Raw genomic sequence first — 15615 nt, 5'->3', positions numbered from 1 at the left:
GTCCCGGCTCGCGGACCTTTCCCGATCCCCCCCCCCCCCCTCTCCAACTTCCATTCATGTCTAACTACTGTCCTATCAAATAAAAGGCAATAACGCCAAACAAAAAAAATAAAAATTAACTGTTACATATACAAAATAGTAAACTGTTAGATCAAACAGTGCAATCTGAAGAAAACACAAAACACTTTTAAGTAATCCAAACATGGCACAAAGTGAATAAGCAGAAGTTTATTTTAAACATTCAGCTGTTTTTACAAAGTGATCATCTCAACATGAGTGAGTGGAATAGTCTTTATCACTTCGACACTCCTTTGGCTATATGGGACTCAATTACGCAGGTTTGTTTAATCAGAAAACAAGGATGTGATAGTATAGATTGTCTATTATTAAACCATGGTGCTAAAATAACAACCCCGGTGGCATTCTCAGTGGCTCCAGGCTAGAAAAGGAGATTGACTCTACTGATATGTACACATACTGGCGTACTGATATGTAAACATACTGACGGCTATGTTTTCAGGTAAATATTATATGTTCTTAACAACAAACATCTGTTTGACAGATTAAATCAGTCAAGTAATTATGTGTAAACAAGAATATCTTGTCAAAGCAACAGCCATTATTGCAGGCCATGATGTTAAGAAAAGGACGTCCGTTTATGTGCACAAAGCATATTCGTTAATCCAGTCCCTCATGGTACACAAAAAGAGAGGTTTCAGACAGATTCCTACTGATAAGGTGTGTCCAAACTATCATTTGTTTCAAATGCGGGCCGCTTTGGCTGAACCTCTTTTTTTTGTGGAAGGACATTAAATATGTTCTAATTCCTGAGGGTCCAAGAGACTACAACTTTCTTGAATCCCTTATGATGAATAGAAAAATACCATCAGGAGCATATCGTGGACAAATGTAAGTCATTCTAACAGAGTAAGTAATTATCAATCAATATCTGTCATCATGAATCAAAAATGAGTGATTATTCTATCTGCCTTATGTTTGGCAGTTGTGATTTAAATATGCCTATTGTTCAATGGTGTATTATTATTTATTATTTTGAAGGCCAAGGAATTATTATAGTGGGCATTTTAATGAAAGTTCTTACTACGTCCTCCATCCAGACTTTCTCAGATATGTGCGAAACAAGTAGGGTCTGAAACTGCTATTCATATGCACACAAAAGTTAAGTAACCTATATATTTAGTATACATGAATTTACAATTTCATTATTTGTTAATGGCCATGTCTTTCATCTTTGTTTTCTTAGGTCAAAACAATTAAAAACGAAAAGATGGTGGCTGGTCAGGCCCACAAATGGCATTATATCCATCCTGAACTTTGTCGGTTTCGTGGAATAAGTGGCTTTGAGTGCTTAATCAACCTATTGGTGAGTATGTGGTCCAGCTATAAATGGCAATTAACCATTAGCATTTGATTAAATAACATTTCAGAGAAGTAACCGGTCAGGAAAGTTGTCATTAATGTGTAGGGTTATTTTCAATGCCGCCTTATCCTTTCTACGGTACTTTCCATAACAACCAAACGACCACAGAAGCGCTCTTACACCGTGTCCTAACTACACGCGACGCGACAGGGTTCCAGCGACAAACAATTTGTGTGTCCACACCACATGCCGCGCAACGCGACAGAATCAATCAAATATCACAGCCAATCAGAAGCGTGTGAGGGGCAGGCTCTCCCTGGAAAACGCACTGCACAACGAAATGTATGGAAGCAGAATAATGACAATAGTTTTTGAAACATAAAGCATGCTGAATTCCACAAATCGAAAAAAAGATGCATTGCAATTAACAGCGCTTGCATTTTAATGCCTTGTATTTCCAGGGCTTGCATTTTTAGGTCCTGAAATTTAACACAGTTGTTTATTTAAGCTGTGAATATTTCAATTCAAAATATTTCACACACATTTTCATAATTAAAAATTCAACAATTCATATTCACTTCCAAAATATTCAGTCTGTTTAAAAATACGATGTATAATATTCGACAGGCAAATTTCGGTCATTTTATTTCACTTTCCAAATTCGCTGCCACAAATTCAGTGATTAAAATTCCCCAGAAAATTCAGCGTTGCACATCCGGGAACCGCAGGAATAGCAGTAGAGCACCGATGCATGATCTTCAGCTGATGTCAGCCTCTCACCAGCAGGTGGCGCAAGCCGCTGTTGATGAAGGCCATATGTGGATCAATTTCAGGAGGTTTCAGGCTGTTTCCCTCAGAAATCGGTTAAAGAAAATACATTACGCGGCTCAGTAGTGCACTATAACACAATAACAGCTATTAGACTTGTTTGAGATGCGCCTCGCCTAAAATGTAGGCGGCTGCAGTGAGGGGAGGAGTGAAATAAGCGCAGTCAAGACGGACATAGTTCTGCCCTCTCGAAGTGGAACAGATACCAACGAGATCAAAGGTGGATATCACATTATTCTCACTCATGTGCTGTGCTGCTAATAAATGTGATATAATTTCAGTTCTGTTGCTTTTGTATAAATATGATGAACAAGACACCCAAAGTGCTTGCTATTTAATACGAAAAGGCATATTTCTACTTTAATATAAACATGTATTTTAGATTTTTATAGAAATATGACAACAATCACATATCTCACACAGAGATCGCACAGTCATAGTGTTTGGGAATATTCAAGCACAATTTAAATACAATCACATGAAATCAGACTGGCATCAGGAAATCAGGCATGTATCTCGCGGTGATCGGTTCTGTGCAGATTTTGCTCATCTCCAACAAGCCTATTAAAAGACCAAACTCAGATCTTACTGATGATGCAAACAGACGAGGATATGAATGCAAGTTAAGGAACGCGCAAGTTAAACATTTGTGTCCAAAATTGTGCAAAAACATCGTGGGACAAGGTTTTCACACTGTAGCTGTCATTGTAAGACAGTGAGCAACTCCGTTTGTTTGTCTGAGGGAGCAACAGTAACTAAGGGGGGCGGGGCTTACCGATAGGTCAATTGTGAATTGTACATACAGTAAGGGAGATACTGGCAAAATTTCACAACTTACTACAACCTGCGGAACATTAAAAAAAAAACTTTTTGGTGAATTACTGTAGTTTTAAAAAATATATATATTTGTGTACTGTACATACCGTAAGGGAGATATTGACAAAATCTAACCTGTAGTAAGTCAGTTTTGTATCTAGCAACGTACTACAACCGTTGGAACATGGAAAAAACCCTTTCCAGAGATCTTTTATAAGTAAATAATTGTGTACTGTACATATAAAGGAAGGTATTGTCAAAATCTCATCTGTAGTAATTCACTATGAGCAATACAAGCTTTACAATTTGACAGTGTGTTATTTTAAATGTTAAAAGTAATTTTAATTTAAATACATTGGACGGTTTAACCCAGTCGGTGGAATTGTCAGACGGCCCCTTGTTTGCGATAGCGCGACAAGTGCTTTCTCCGGTTTACATTTGCAGCATCAATACACCTAGGCGGTTTTGAACTCATTTTTTATGTCGATATAAAGTGGTTGCTTACTGTTAAAACTAATCGTGGTATTGATATCTTTGTAGGGCTGTCGACTCTATAGATCTTTGGTAAGGGAAAGCAACGAAAATGCAGCGTTTTGAGTTCTTCTGACCTCATTTGCATGCCTGTATATAGTTCGCATAATCATCAATAAAGTGTATTCTGAGATCTGAGGTCTTATATCACTGTATTAGTTCACTGAGGCGCTTTACGCGTCGTTGGGGAATCCTGGAGTGTGACGTATGAGGGGAACCCCAGTATTACAGCACAGCGTCACACAAACCAAGATACAAAGTTACAGAAACTAAACAACTGAAAGCAATATATGTCTTCCTCAGATGTAATGTTAGTTCTGTACTTCAGCGTTGGGTAAAAGAGCATTATAATCTCCTTTGTGGTAGAGAAAGCTGCTTGCATGTAGGCTACGGGAAACAGCGAAGATGTTGAATTAAACATACACACAATCAGCATTTCAACATGTTTATATTGGCCCCCGATAATCAAAACTTGGCGCTTGCTCCATTTCTGCAAATCAGTTTTTGTAAATGAATGACTTGATCCACATATGGCCTTCATCAACAGCGGCTTGCGCCACCTGCTGGTGAGAGGCTGACATCAGCTGAAGATCATGCATTCTTGCTCTACTGCTATTCCTGCGGTTCCCGGATGTGCAACGCTGAATTTTCGAGATGGTCCTCACTGCAGAACACAAGATCCAGGGGGTGTGGTTGGATCTAGATCCAACTCCTCCCACCTTACATTTACCTAAACCTACCCGTCTCCACCCCCTGATCCCTAAACCCACCCATCCCCACCCCTAAACCTACCAATCTCCACCCCCTGGATCTTTTGTTCTGCAGTGAGGGGCTACTGGAATTTTCTGCCGAATTTTAACCACTGAATTTGTGGCAGCGAATTTGGAAAGTGAAATAAAATGACCAAAATTTGCCTGTCGAATATTATACATCGTATTTTTAAACAGATTGAATATTTTGGAGGTGAATTCTGGAAGGTGAATATGAATTGTTGAATTTTTAATTATGAAAATGTGTGTGAAATATTTTGAATTTGAATTGTTTATACTGGCCCCGATAATCAAAACTTCTACTAAGCGCTTGCTCCATTTCTGCAAATCAGTTTTTGTAAATGAATGACTTGATCCACATATGGCCTTCATCAACAGCGGCTTGCGCCACCTGCTGGTGAGAGGCTGACATCAGCTGAAGATCATGCATCGGTGCTCTACTGCTATTCCTGCGGTTCCCGGATGTGCAACGCTGAATTTTCTGGGGAATTTTAATCACTGAATTTGTGGCAGCGAATTTGGAAAGTGAAATAAAATGACCGAAATTTGCCTGTCGAATATTATACATCGTATTTTTAAACAGACTGAATATTTTGGAAGTGAATATGAATTGTTGAATTTTTAATTATGAAAATGTGTGTGAAATATTTTGAATTGAAATATTCACAGCTTAAATAAACAACTGTGTTAAATTTCAGGACCTAAAAATGCAAGCCCTGGAAATACAAGGCATTAAAATGCAAGCGCTGTTAATTGCAATGCATCTTTTTTTCGATTTGTGGAATTCAGCATGCTTTATGTTTCAAAAACTATTGTCATTATTCTGCTTCCATAGAAATGGATATGTTTATAATCTAATTCATAAATATGAAACATTTTTGACATTATTAAAAGTACATATACTGAGTGACTGAGACCATCTTTGTCATGGAATACGCTTGTTGGTTCGCAGTTTCAAAGTACATCTTATTTTCAAGATCTGAGGTAAACTTATCTATTGTTGCTTTCAGTATGGCTATAACGGTCACGAATGATATTCAAACTCACATTAGACACGTTTAACTTTGAATAAAGCACATAATCAGTACCTGAGATTGCTGTTTGTATGAAGAATGCGAATGGAGACCTTCCTTTAGCTCATAAACTTCTGGCCAAGATCAGTTCAAGACCAAAACCGAAATAGTAAGTTGGCTGCTTTTTAAATTTCTTCTTTTGGAAGCTGTTATTGTGCATTGATGACTATAGTTTGCAGCATAGTGTTGTGCAATTTTTAGACATTTGAAAATGTATTAAACAATCATCACTGTCTCTGTACCAAGTCAATATATTATCAGCCACAGATCAGATTATACATCAACTGTTAAATATTTAATCTCTTTTTAAATTTTCTTTCACATTTAAAATATTTTAAACAAGATAATCTGCAACCTGATACCCTCTACACTCATTCTTGAAAATGCTGTTACTGTGTCCCTTATTACACTTCAGCTGAAGAATTCATTTTCAAACTTAAGTTTTTGACTATCCTTGCCTAGATGTTGCTGTGTCCAATATTAAGACTAAACATCAGGGACTCTATTTCTCTATTTCTCCCAAACTGTTCCAGTAAACAAGATGAACATTGCAACACAGTATGCAATATTAATACAGAAGTTTTCAGTCATTTTCACCAAATATTCAAGTCAAGTATTCCAGAGAGTATTGTCAAACTTTCCTCCTATACGCCGTGGAAGATAAAGTTCCAGTGGAGGTGGTGTTTACAGTGCTTGGTTCCACCTCAACATGATAAGGGGTGAAATGTATCATTGTGTTATTGATTTGTTTAAAAAAACAACATTTGCATTTATTCTTCCATGCACGCCACTGAAATATTTCAATGGGAATTTTAATGAGAGTAGATTCTACGTTCTTTACCATGATTGTATTTGATACATTCACAACAGGTAACATTTATGTTACTGTGACCAGTTTGTCTAGTTAAACAACAGTCTAAGTGTGATCTATCTCTTTTCAATGACCCACATTTAAAACAAACAAACAAACAAACAAACAAAAAACAGATATATGCCATTCAAACAAATGCAGGGTAGTTATACTGGGCACTGACCAATGGAGCGTTTGCTTTGTTCTTGGCTATTCACACATGTGACATTGTAAGTAAATGCATACGTAAATAAATGCATGCATAAATAAAATTATATTCATTCAGCTTATTCGTTAAGCAGTTTGTAGCTGTTTAACACTGGAAGTACTCTATTTTCATTGTACATAGTAATAGTTTATGAAAATTACTTGAAAATGCTTTATGGCTCAACATCAGGTGAACGCCTATGGATTTATCACAGAAGACCACCACAAGTACTCCAACTACTATTATAGAAAGTAAAAAACAAAACAAAAACAGTGTAATTGTCTTCATTAACCATGGCCTGTAGATAAAGACTTGGAAGAGACTGCATGACTCTGGAATCATTAGACTTTTCCAAAGGCACTAACACATCAAAGACAGAAGAAGACTCTGTTCTGTCAACAGGCATTATTTTAAAATATTTCCAAGTTATGATTCCGTAATAAGCTGTCTCAGTTATTCGTGGCGAAGATGGGCAAAATCTTTCTTAAAAAGCTATGGACTATAACTAAACAAAACATCTGTAATATGCTGCAGGTGAAAGCAGGTTGTACTACCAGTTTTATCTTTTTTATTTTTAAAGGAGATAAAGGTGATATTTATACATTTAAATATTTACAGTATTGAAAGCACATGGGGTTGTGTAGTTTTGATCTTGAATTATTATTCATTAGGTCTACATTTGATAATACACTCTGCACTCTGAACAATTATTCAATATATTCAATAAAAGTGTGAAAATATTCAATAAAGTGTGAAAATGTGTGTTATCAGATTAGTCAGATTGTGTTTATCTTTAATTAAGAAATATTTAAGATCTTTTAGCAATGCAGAAATTCAGCCTATTTTCAAAGGTATCACAAACGTATTCTTTGCGCTGCCCTGGAGACTAAAGACTTTGAAGAAACTGTATGAATCTGGAATCATTAAGACTCTTCCACAAACACATCAAAAACAGAAGGAGGCTCTGTATTCTTTTACAGTCTTTGTGAAGAACAGACTGTGTATGAACATTAATCTTTAATGTTTTTAAAGATTTTTTCCCCCAAAGCCAACTCTGTTATAAAACCACGCCAAGAATTTCTCTTTGTCCAATTCAAAACAATGAACTGAAATTCAGTAGGCTATCATTTTCTGCATAATTTCTTAATGTTTGGTTGAATAGGGCATTACAATCCACACATAATCACTTACAGTATATATTAACATACCACTTGTCCTCTGTAAAGTAGTGGGCCTTGCCTTGGAAAACCTTAGAGTAGCCTACTGTAATATCCACCTCTGTTAGTGGAATCTGACTTTGACACACCTCAGCACACCTCTTCACTCCAAATAAGGAAAAGAAGGAGGAGAAGAAAATGTACACAAACCTCATTGGTTCTCACCTCTATCGGTCATTTAAATATACAAAGGCGACCGAGACGTGAGAACCAGGCAGACCGCGCGCTCTACTCTTATAAAACACCCAGCTTAAACAATGTAACATACCAAACGTAAGTTTATTTTTTATTAAGTTGTGCGTTCATATCAGGGTGGATAGCCTAATGCCCATGTCCAAAAATCAAGCTGTAAACTCACAGGTGCGCTTGCGAGGATGTTTCTCCTGAGGATATTCTTTGCCATATCCCTTATAACTTTACTTCTGTTTATTTTTGTAACATTGTACAATGGAAACTGCTCTCTGAAGGCATATTCGCGGTAAGAAACACAAACATTTACTAAATGGTTTGTTCAACTGATTTCTTCTACCAAAATATTTCCGTCATGTAAAGCAATAACAGAAAGGAGTCTTACAACGCTGCTACCCTTCTCCTTAGAAAATATGATTTCTTATGGGTGGAGGAAGGCAATGTCGCAGATTGTGTGAAGAGAGTTGAGGTGCCTGACCCAACCAACAGTTCAGCTGTGACTGACACGGGAGCAAACACTACAGCGAGCCCCGATCCTCTTGGGACTCAATCAACCCTTGTACCAGTTATGAACAAGCACAACTTTACTTCTCTGCCCCAGTGGAGATTTGATGATATGTATCGGTTGGATCCACAGTTTAAACCGAGTGTAAGTAAAGTGGATAACAACTATAGAGAAAAATTTGTGAACATCCTGCTAATGTGGTTGATGCAACCCTGCTGAAAAAGAAATGCATCTTAAGCCAGCCTAATTATGGTTTGCTGGTCTTCCAGACTTATGAACGTTTTTTTTATTTATTTATTGCATGTCTCCCTTATCTGACACACTCATTTGAGTTCATGGAGCCCTTTCCTAATGAGCTGATGATCTGAATCAGGTGTGTAAATTATGGAGACATGCAAAATGTGCAGAGCTGTGGGTCCCCAGGAACAAGTTTGAAAACCACTGCTCTAAATGATCAACGTGATTAAAAAAGCTGAAAAACACTATCTACTACATGCCTTCTGATAGTTTTTATCTTTTGCAAGTAAGAGGCCTTTTAGTGTAATTCTAAAAATGTCCAACTTCAGGTCGTGGTGCATGTCTTTTTGCAGCCTAATTTTGAATGATTTTTGGAAAGAAAATGTAAAAATAAATTGTTAGTAATATCTTAAAATGAACATTTACTGGACTGAGGCAACTTACATGGATTTCTCCATGCATAATTTTCCCCTAGAAAATGATACAACCCCATTTTCAAAAATGGTGGGAGATTTTGTAAATTGTTAAAACAAGAATTTTTGATTTGTCAATTCTATTTAATTTCGGTTTCTCATCTTATTTGAGCTCCATATTTTCGCTATATCATTCTACATGAGCCATAGAAGCCTGATGATATGAGAAAACGTAAAACACTTGCAACTTTTCAAACTGTTTTTCATTTGTCAGGCTTTACATGGTTAAAGACGTTTTCAATATGTTTTCAGAAATGCATGGCTTCCTTGCGAAATTCCTCTAATCCTGTGTTTAAGGAGAAGTTTATTCCAAACATTCAGCTGTTTTTACAAAGTGATCATCTCAACTTGAGTGAGTGGAACCAACTTTATCACTTCAATAACCCTTTTGGCTACATGGGACTAAATTACACAGGTTTGTTTAATCCGAAAGCATAAATGTGATAATGCAGATGGTTTATTAAGACATGGTATTAGAATAATGCACTATTTTTCTTTTTTATAGCCATAAAAGCAGCTGTTGACACCATCCCTAAACTTGCATCTACCCAGTTGCTAGAAGTACCCACAAGAGCGAAGGATGGCTGTATTTGCTGTGCTGTTGTTGGGACTGGCGGCGTTCTCAATGGCTCCGGGCTAGGAAAGGAGATTGACTCTTCTGATTATGTGTTCAGGTAAACTGAAAAGTTTTCTTGGCAGATTAAATCAGCCAGAGTTATTATGTGTAAATCAGAATATCTTGTCAAAGATTTTACCTCTTAAAGGGATAATTCACCCAAAAATGAAAATTACCCCATCATTCACTCACCCTCAAGCCATCCTAGGTTTATATGACTTTCTTCTTTCAGACAAATACAATCAGAGTTATATTAAAAAATGTCCTGGCTCTTCAAATCTTTATAATAGCAGTGAATAGGGGTTGAGATTTTGAAGCCCAAAAATATTGCATCCATCCATCATAAAAAGTACTCCACATGGAGGATTTCAATATAAGCCAAGAAGAGACTGGTTTTTCTTTGCTGTAAACAGAACTTGGTTCTCACGAGACTAGCGTATTCTCACCGGAGCTTATGCTACGCCTACATTACACGTCATCCGCTGGAACGCCACTCTCGTGAACATGGAAGCTAGAGATTGCGATTTATAAAGTTTTAAATATGGATATTTTTTTTGTTTACACAAACACATCAATTCACTTCAGAAGGCTTTTATTAACCCTTCAAAGCCGTGTGGAGTGTTTTTTTTTAAATGATCGACTGATGCACGTTTGGACTTTAAAATCTCAACCACCATTCACTGCCATTATAAATCTTGAAAGAGCCAGGACAGTTTTAATGTTACTCCGATTGTATTCGTCTGAAAGAATAAAGTCATATATAAACCTAGGATGCCATGAGGGTGAGTAAATCATGGGGTAATTTTCCTTTTTGGGTGACCCTTTCCTTTAATCACTTGTTTTGATTCTGCTAGGGTAAATGCAGCCATTATAGCAGGCCATGAGGAGGATGTTGGGAAAAGGACATCTGTTTATGTGCACACAGCACATTCTTTAATCCAGTCCCTCATGGTACACAAAAAGAGAGGTTTCAAACGGATTCCTACTGACAAGGTGTGTCTAAACTATCACTTGTTCCTATATGTGGGCTACTTGTCTGAACCTCTGATAGTTACATTTTTTTTTTTTTTATGGAAGAACATTAAATATGTTCTAATCCCTGAGGGTCCAAGAGACTACAACTTTCTTGAGTCCCTTATGAAGAATAGAAAAATACCATCAGGAGCATATCGTGGACGAACGTAAGTCATCCTAACAGAAAAGCAATTATCAATCAGTATTTGTTATCATGAACCAGTAGTGCAAAAATATACAACCCACTTGATCATTCCTTATGGCCCACAGGCCAAGAAACTGAAAAGTTGCCGAATTAACCACACAGACTTGCAGTTACCAAACGAGAAGCTCCACACTGTACTGCGCCACGTAGGCCTACTTTTTAGTTTTTTGAGCTCCGAAGGCTGCTCAAAATGCCGCCGTGTGGCATTTTTACATAGGGTCTTTATCTTATTTTTAATTTAAATAAAATAAAGTTTTCTTACCGGCCAATTGTGATTCTGAAAGAAACATGCCAGGATCCTACTAATAGGCAGGGGCGGACTTAACCAATAAGCGAGGTAATCGGGCGCTTAGGGCTCCGGGGAATCAGGGGGCCCCATCTGATATTGGCGAAACATATTTGCAGCGTTGAGCAATGTAGCCGTTCACAGACATATCCGCTGATTTCTTGAATGCAGTGACCAGAAGTGTTTAAGTTAGAATCCACTTATCGATCAAAATACCGAGTTTTTGTCAAGTGCTGCGTTCTGCAAGTTCGGGAATCATCTCATTATAACAAAGTGTAGATGCGATGTAAATAAGAGATTCATTGTGCAGTGTAGCGCTTATTAAAGGAACATCGTGAGATCGCAATGAATTGAAGTGAGTGACAGCTATAGTGATTGAGGAAGCGCTCTTTGCGCACATTCTAGAATCAGAATCAGAATTAGCTTTATTCGCCAGGTGTGCGCAAACACACGAGGAATTTGTTGTGGTTTTAAGGTGCTCCTGGTACATACATGCATACAAACACATCTGACATGAGAACAGAAAAAACATTTAAATAGTAAGACTTAACAATGTATAATAATCATAATAATAATAATAAGTATGAATCTGGAACAGTAGATTTATGTACAGATTTGTGCATTATTTACTCTATATACAGCTGTATAAATAAACGGATATGTATGTGTATTTACATAATACTTGAGAAAGAGGCAATAATTAAAGATGGAGAGTGAATTACAGAATGAGTTACAGAACACCGGTAATGATTCATGTGTTAGCTGTTTAGGCTGGAGATGGCATGGGGGAAAAAACTGTTTTTATGCCTAGATGTTCTAGTGCACAGAGATCTGTAGCGTCTGGCTGAAGGGAGAAGTGCAAACAAGTTGTGTCCGGGGTGAGAGGGGTCTTTGATGATGTTACCTGCCCGTTTCTTCACTGTGGAGTTGTACAAGTCCTGAAGGCTGGGCAGGTGCACACCAATGATCTTTTCTGCTGTCCTAACAGTCCTTTGAAGTCTTCTTAGATCTGATTTGCTGGCTGACCCAAACCAGACAGTTATAGAGGAGAACAGAACCGAACCGACTCAATAACAGCTGAATAAAACTGTTTCAGCAGCTCCTGTGGCAGGTTGAACTTTTTCAGCTGACGAAGGAAGTACAACCTCTGCTGGGCCTTTTTCACGATGGAGTCAATGTGATTGTCCCACTTCAGGTCCTGAGAGATGGTGGTGCCCAGGAACCTGAATGACTCCACTGCAGCCACAGTGCTGTTCATGATGGTGAGTGGGGGGAGAGGAGGGGGGTTTCTCCTGAAGTCCACTATCATCTCCACAGTTTTGAGCGTGTTCAGCTCCAGGTTGTTGTGACTGCACCAGACAGCCAGCTGCTCAACCTCTTGTCTGTAAGCAGACTCGTCGCCGTCCTGGATGAGGCCGATGACTGTAATCATGTCATCTGCAAACTTCAGAAGCTTGACAGAGGGGTCTTTAGAGGTGCAGTCATTTGTGTAGAGGGAGAAGAGTAGTGGGGAGAGAACGCAGCCCTGAGGAGCTCCAGTGCTGATGGTGCGGGTGCTGGATGTGTGTTTTCCCAGCCTCACTAGCTGCTGCCTGTCTGTCAGGAAGCTGGTAATCCACTGACAGATGGAGGTGGGTACAGAGAGCTGTGTCAGTTTGTTCTGAAGGGTGTCCGGGATGATGGTGTTGAAAGCGGAGCTGAAGTCCACAAACAAGATCCTTGCATAAGTCCCTGGTTTGTCCAGATGTTGCAGGATGTAGTGCAGTCCCATATTAACTGCATCATCCACAGATCTGTTTGCTCTGTAAGCAAACTGTAGGGGGTCCAGCAAGGGTCCTGTAATATCCTTCAGGTGGGCCAACACCAGTCTCTCAATTTCTAGGCTGTCTGACTGTCTCAGAACAGAGATATTCACCTCAGTAAAGAAAGCATTGTGTTTCAAGTCACAATTTTATTTATCTTGATGTTTCTAAATGACTCTCTTGTGTGCTTCTCCAAGGCGCACCGGCGCGAACTGCAGCGTACTCGTATAAATGCACGAATGCAGTGACTGGAGATTTTCCCTTAATTAGGCCTATAGGTTTAATTTTTGATTTGTTTCTCGGCAAACCCTGCAGTATGCCTTCAGAACACTTGGACTATGGAATGAGTTGCCTGGGATAATTTTATGTTTGTAAAAAGATTGGAAAACTTTACAATTTATTAAATGGACAAGTGCAAGCTTTTTTTTTTTTTTTTTGATGTCTTCATTTGTGATCTCCAAAAAAATAAGGTAGCCAAATTTCAGTGAACCTGATGCTGTTCTACAGCCAAATTTGGCTACCTTATTATATACCATTACTGGTTGTGAAGTTACAAATAAACTATAAACTAGAGCGAGCGAGCAAAATGAGGGTTAAGCATAAAAACTTAGAATATGGAATGAGTTGCATGCATACTTTTATGTTTGTAAAAAGATTTATTTAACTTCCTTTTGTGATCCGAACAAAATAAGGTAGCCTTGTTTGGCTTTAGAACTATGGAAGCCCGTTTCTGCCACTGAATAAAAAATAAAAAAAGGTTATTGCGACATTTTATCTCACAATTCTGACTTTTATTCAGTGGTGTAAACGGGCTTCCACATAGTTATTGTGTGGGGGCCCCATACCTGGAATTTGCTTAGGGCCCCCAAATCACTAAGTCCGCCCCTGCTAATAGGGAAACTACAACTGTAGCGAACATGCACATGAGAATGACATAAACAGAGCAGTCTTATTTCGGTGTTCTTATTAATTGTTGTGGTTATTTCAGCAGATTGCTTTGCATATTCAATTTAATGTCATTAAGTTAAAGATGGCAAACTTTATTGTTCAATTTTAAACACTTAATGTATATTCTTGCTGCTTCCACGTAATAAATGCACAACCTTCAATGATTGTGGTTACACAGGTGTATCTTATGCGGAAGTCTTTGTTGCAAAAACTGATGCACATATAAATTCTCCTCCCCCTTCACATTTGTCATAATTTTAATTTTATGTTTTACTTTCACAGTTTAAATAAACCTTACATCTCATACATTTCAACAGGGCATTTTGCTCTGATAGTAGTTATGAATTTCTTAAATTTTAACAACATAAGGCCAGATCCCATGAGTGCAGCTGATGATGCTTTGAAGTGACACTTGAGTGAACAAGAATATTCTAATATACAAATAAGCTTTCCTTTGACTCCTTTCCTCACATCATAAGGGGGGGTGGAGAAACAAGGATGCACAAATAAGAAATGAGAAGCACACTTAGATTCGTGTTATTTCCCCATTGTGCATCTGCTGTTGTCTTGTCATTTTCCTTACAATTAGTTTCTTTAAAATTAATAATTGAAATTTCAGTGATGTGGTAAAATGATCACCACATTACAATGATCTGCCCTCGTATCAGTTTCATCCTTCAAGTTGTGTGTTAGCTGTGGTAGCCTGTTTTGGCTTCCATTATGGGTGATGAATTGTTAAATTCAGTTTGAACTCTTTTCACTGTTCCTGGCCTGTCTGATATGATATGCTGTCCAATGTGGCTACCGGCCCCAAATGTAATTCCCCACCCCTGTCATAAGCCAAAAACGAGAACGATTAATCATTTCCACTTAACTATCTGCCTTGTGTTTGGCTGTTGTAGTATAAATATGCCTATTGTTCAGTGAGTTGTTATTATTATTTATTATTTTGAAGGCCAAGAAATTATTACGGCGGCCACTTTAATGAAAGTTCTTACTACATCGTCCATCCAGACTTTCTCAGATATGTGCGTAACAGGTAAGAGCTGAAATATCCATACACTCAGGTATTCAGTACGTGAACGTATCAGTTCATTATTTGTTGATGGCCATGTCTTACATTTTTCATTTTAGGTTTCTTATGGCAAAACAATTGAAAACAAAAAGATGGTGGCTGGTCAGGCCAACTAATGGAGCATTTACTCTTATGCTGGCTATGCACACATGTGACATTGTAAGTGTTATTGTAGTAGTAATAATAATAATAATTCTGATTTTATCAGATGAACTGATCCCTGGGCTTATTGTTGTTTTTTAATATATATTAATGCCATGTTTTTTCCCCCCTGCTTTCATGTAGGTGAGAGCCTATGGTTTTAGTACTGCTGACTATTGGAAATATCCAAACTACTACTATGACACCAAACATACTAAACTAGCGTTTTATGCTAATCATGATTATCGTTTGGAGATGAGAACCTGGAAGAAATTTCATGATGACAAATTTATCTGGATGTATTTGGGAAAATCTGTTAATTAAATGAATCTGGGTTTCTTTGAAATGACCCAAATAATTGAAATGTGGTTGAGTCAGTGTTTTTTCACAATCGTTGTCACAATTAATAAATTGTTGCAAATGTGTTTTTTATTTTTGTATTATTGTGTA

At 37.8% G+C, this 15615-nt stretch overlaps 1 protein-coding gene and 1 pseudogene across 2 annotated transcripts; both read left to right on the top strand.

The window, feature by feature from the left end:
* The first annotated feature begins 582 nt into the window (after positions 1-582).
* Positions 583-6821, top strand: LOC131551536 (alpha-N-acetylgalactosaminide alpha-2,6-sialyltransferase 1-like; annotated as a pseudogene).
* A 1045-nt stretch (positions 6822-7866) lies between these two features.
* On the top strand, positions 7867-15597 carry st6galnac1.2 (ST6 (alpha-N-acetyl-neuraminyl-2,3-beta-galactosyl-1,3)-N-acetylgalactosaminide alpha-2,6-sialyltransferase 1, tandem duplicate 2). Of its 2 annotated transcripts, none has more exons than XM_058793486.1 (9): positions 7867-8152; positions 8272-8512; positions 9331-9430; positions 9584-9752; positions 10549-10687; positions 10772-10875; positions 14905-14988; positions 15084-15183; positions 15310-15597. In XM_058793486.1, the coding sequence occupies exons 1-9, from the start codon at positions 8049-8051 to the stop codon at positions 15487-15489; spliced, it is 1221 nt and encodes a 406-aa protein (XP_058649469.1). In that variant the 5' UTR covers positions 7867-8048; the 3' UTR covers positions 15490-15597. The 2 variants fall into 2 exon arrangements, with proteins under 2 accessions (XP_058649469.1, XP_058649468.1); XM_058793485.1 differs by having other exon boundaries at positions 9331-9493.
* Positions 15598-15615: the final 18 nt, after the last annotated feature.

The sequence above is a fragment of the Onychostoma macrolepis genome, chromosome 12 (assembly GCF_012432095.1).
Source record: "Onychostoma macrolepis isolate SWU-2019 chromosome 12, ASM1243209v1, whole genome shotgun sequence".
Lineage (NCBI taxonomy): Eukaryota > Metazoa > Chordata > Actinopteri > Cypriniformes > Cyprinidae > Onychostoma > Onychostoma macrolepis.
This window is presented reverse-complemented; position numbering and strand designations above follow the sequence as displayed.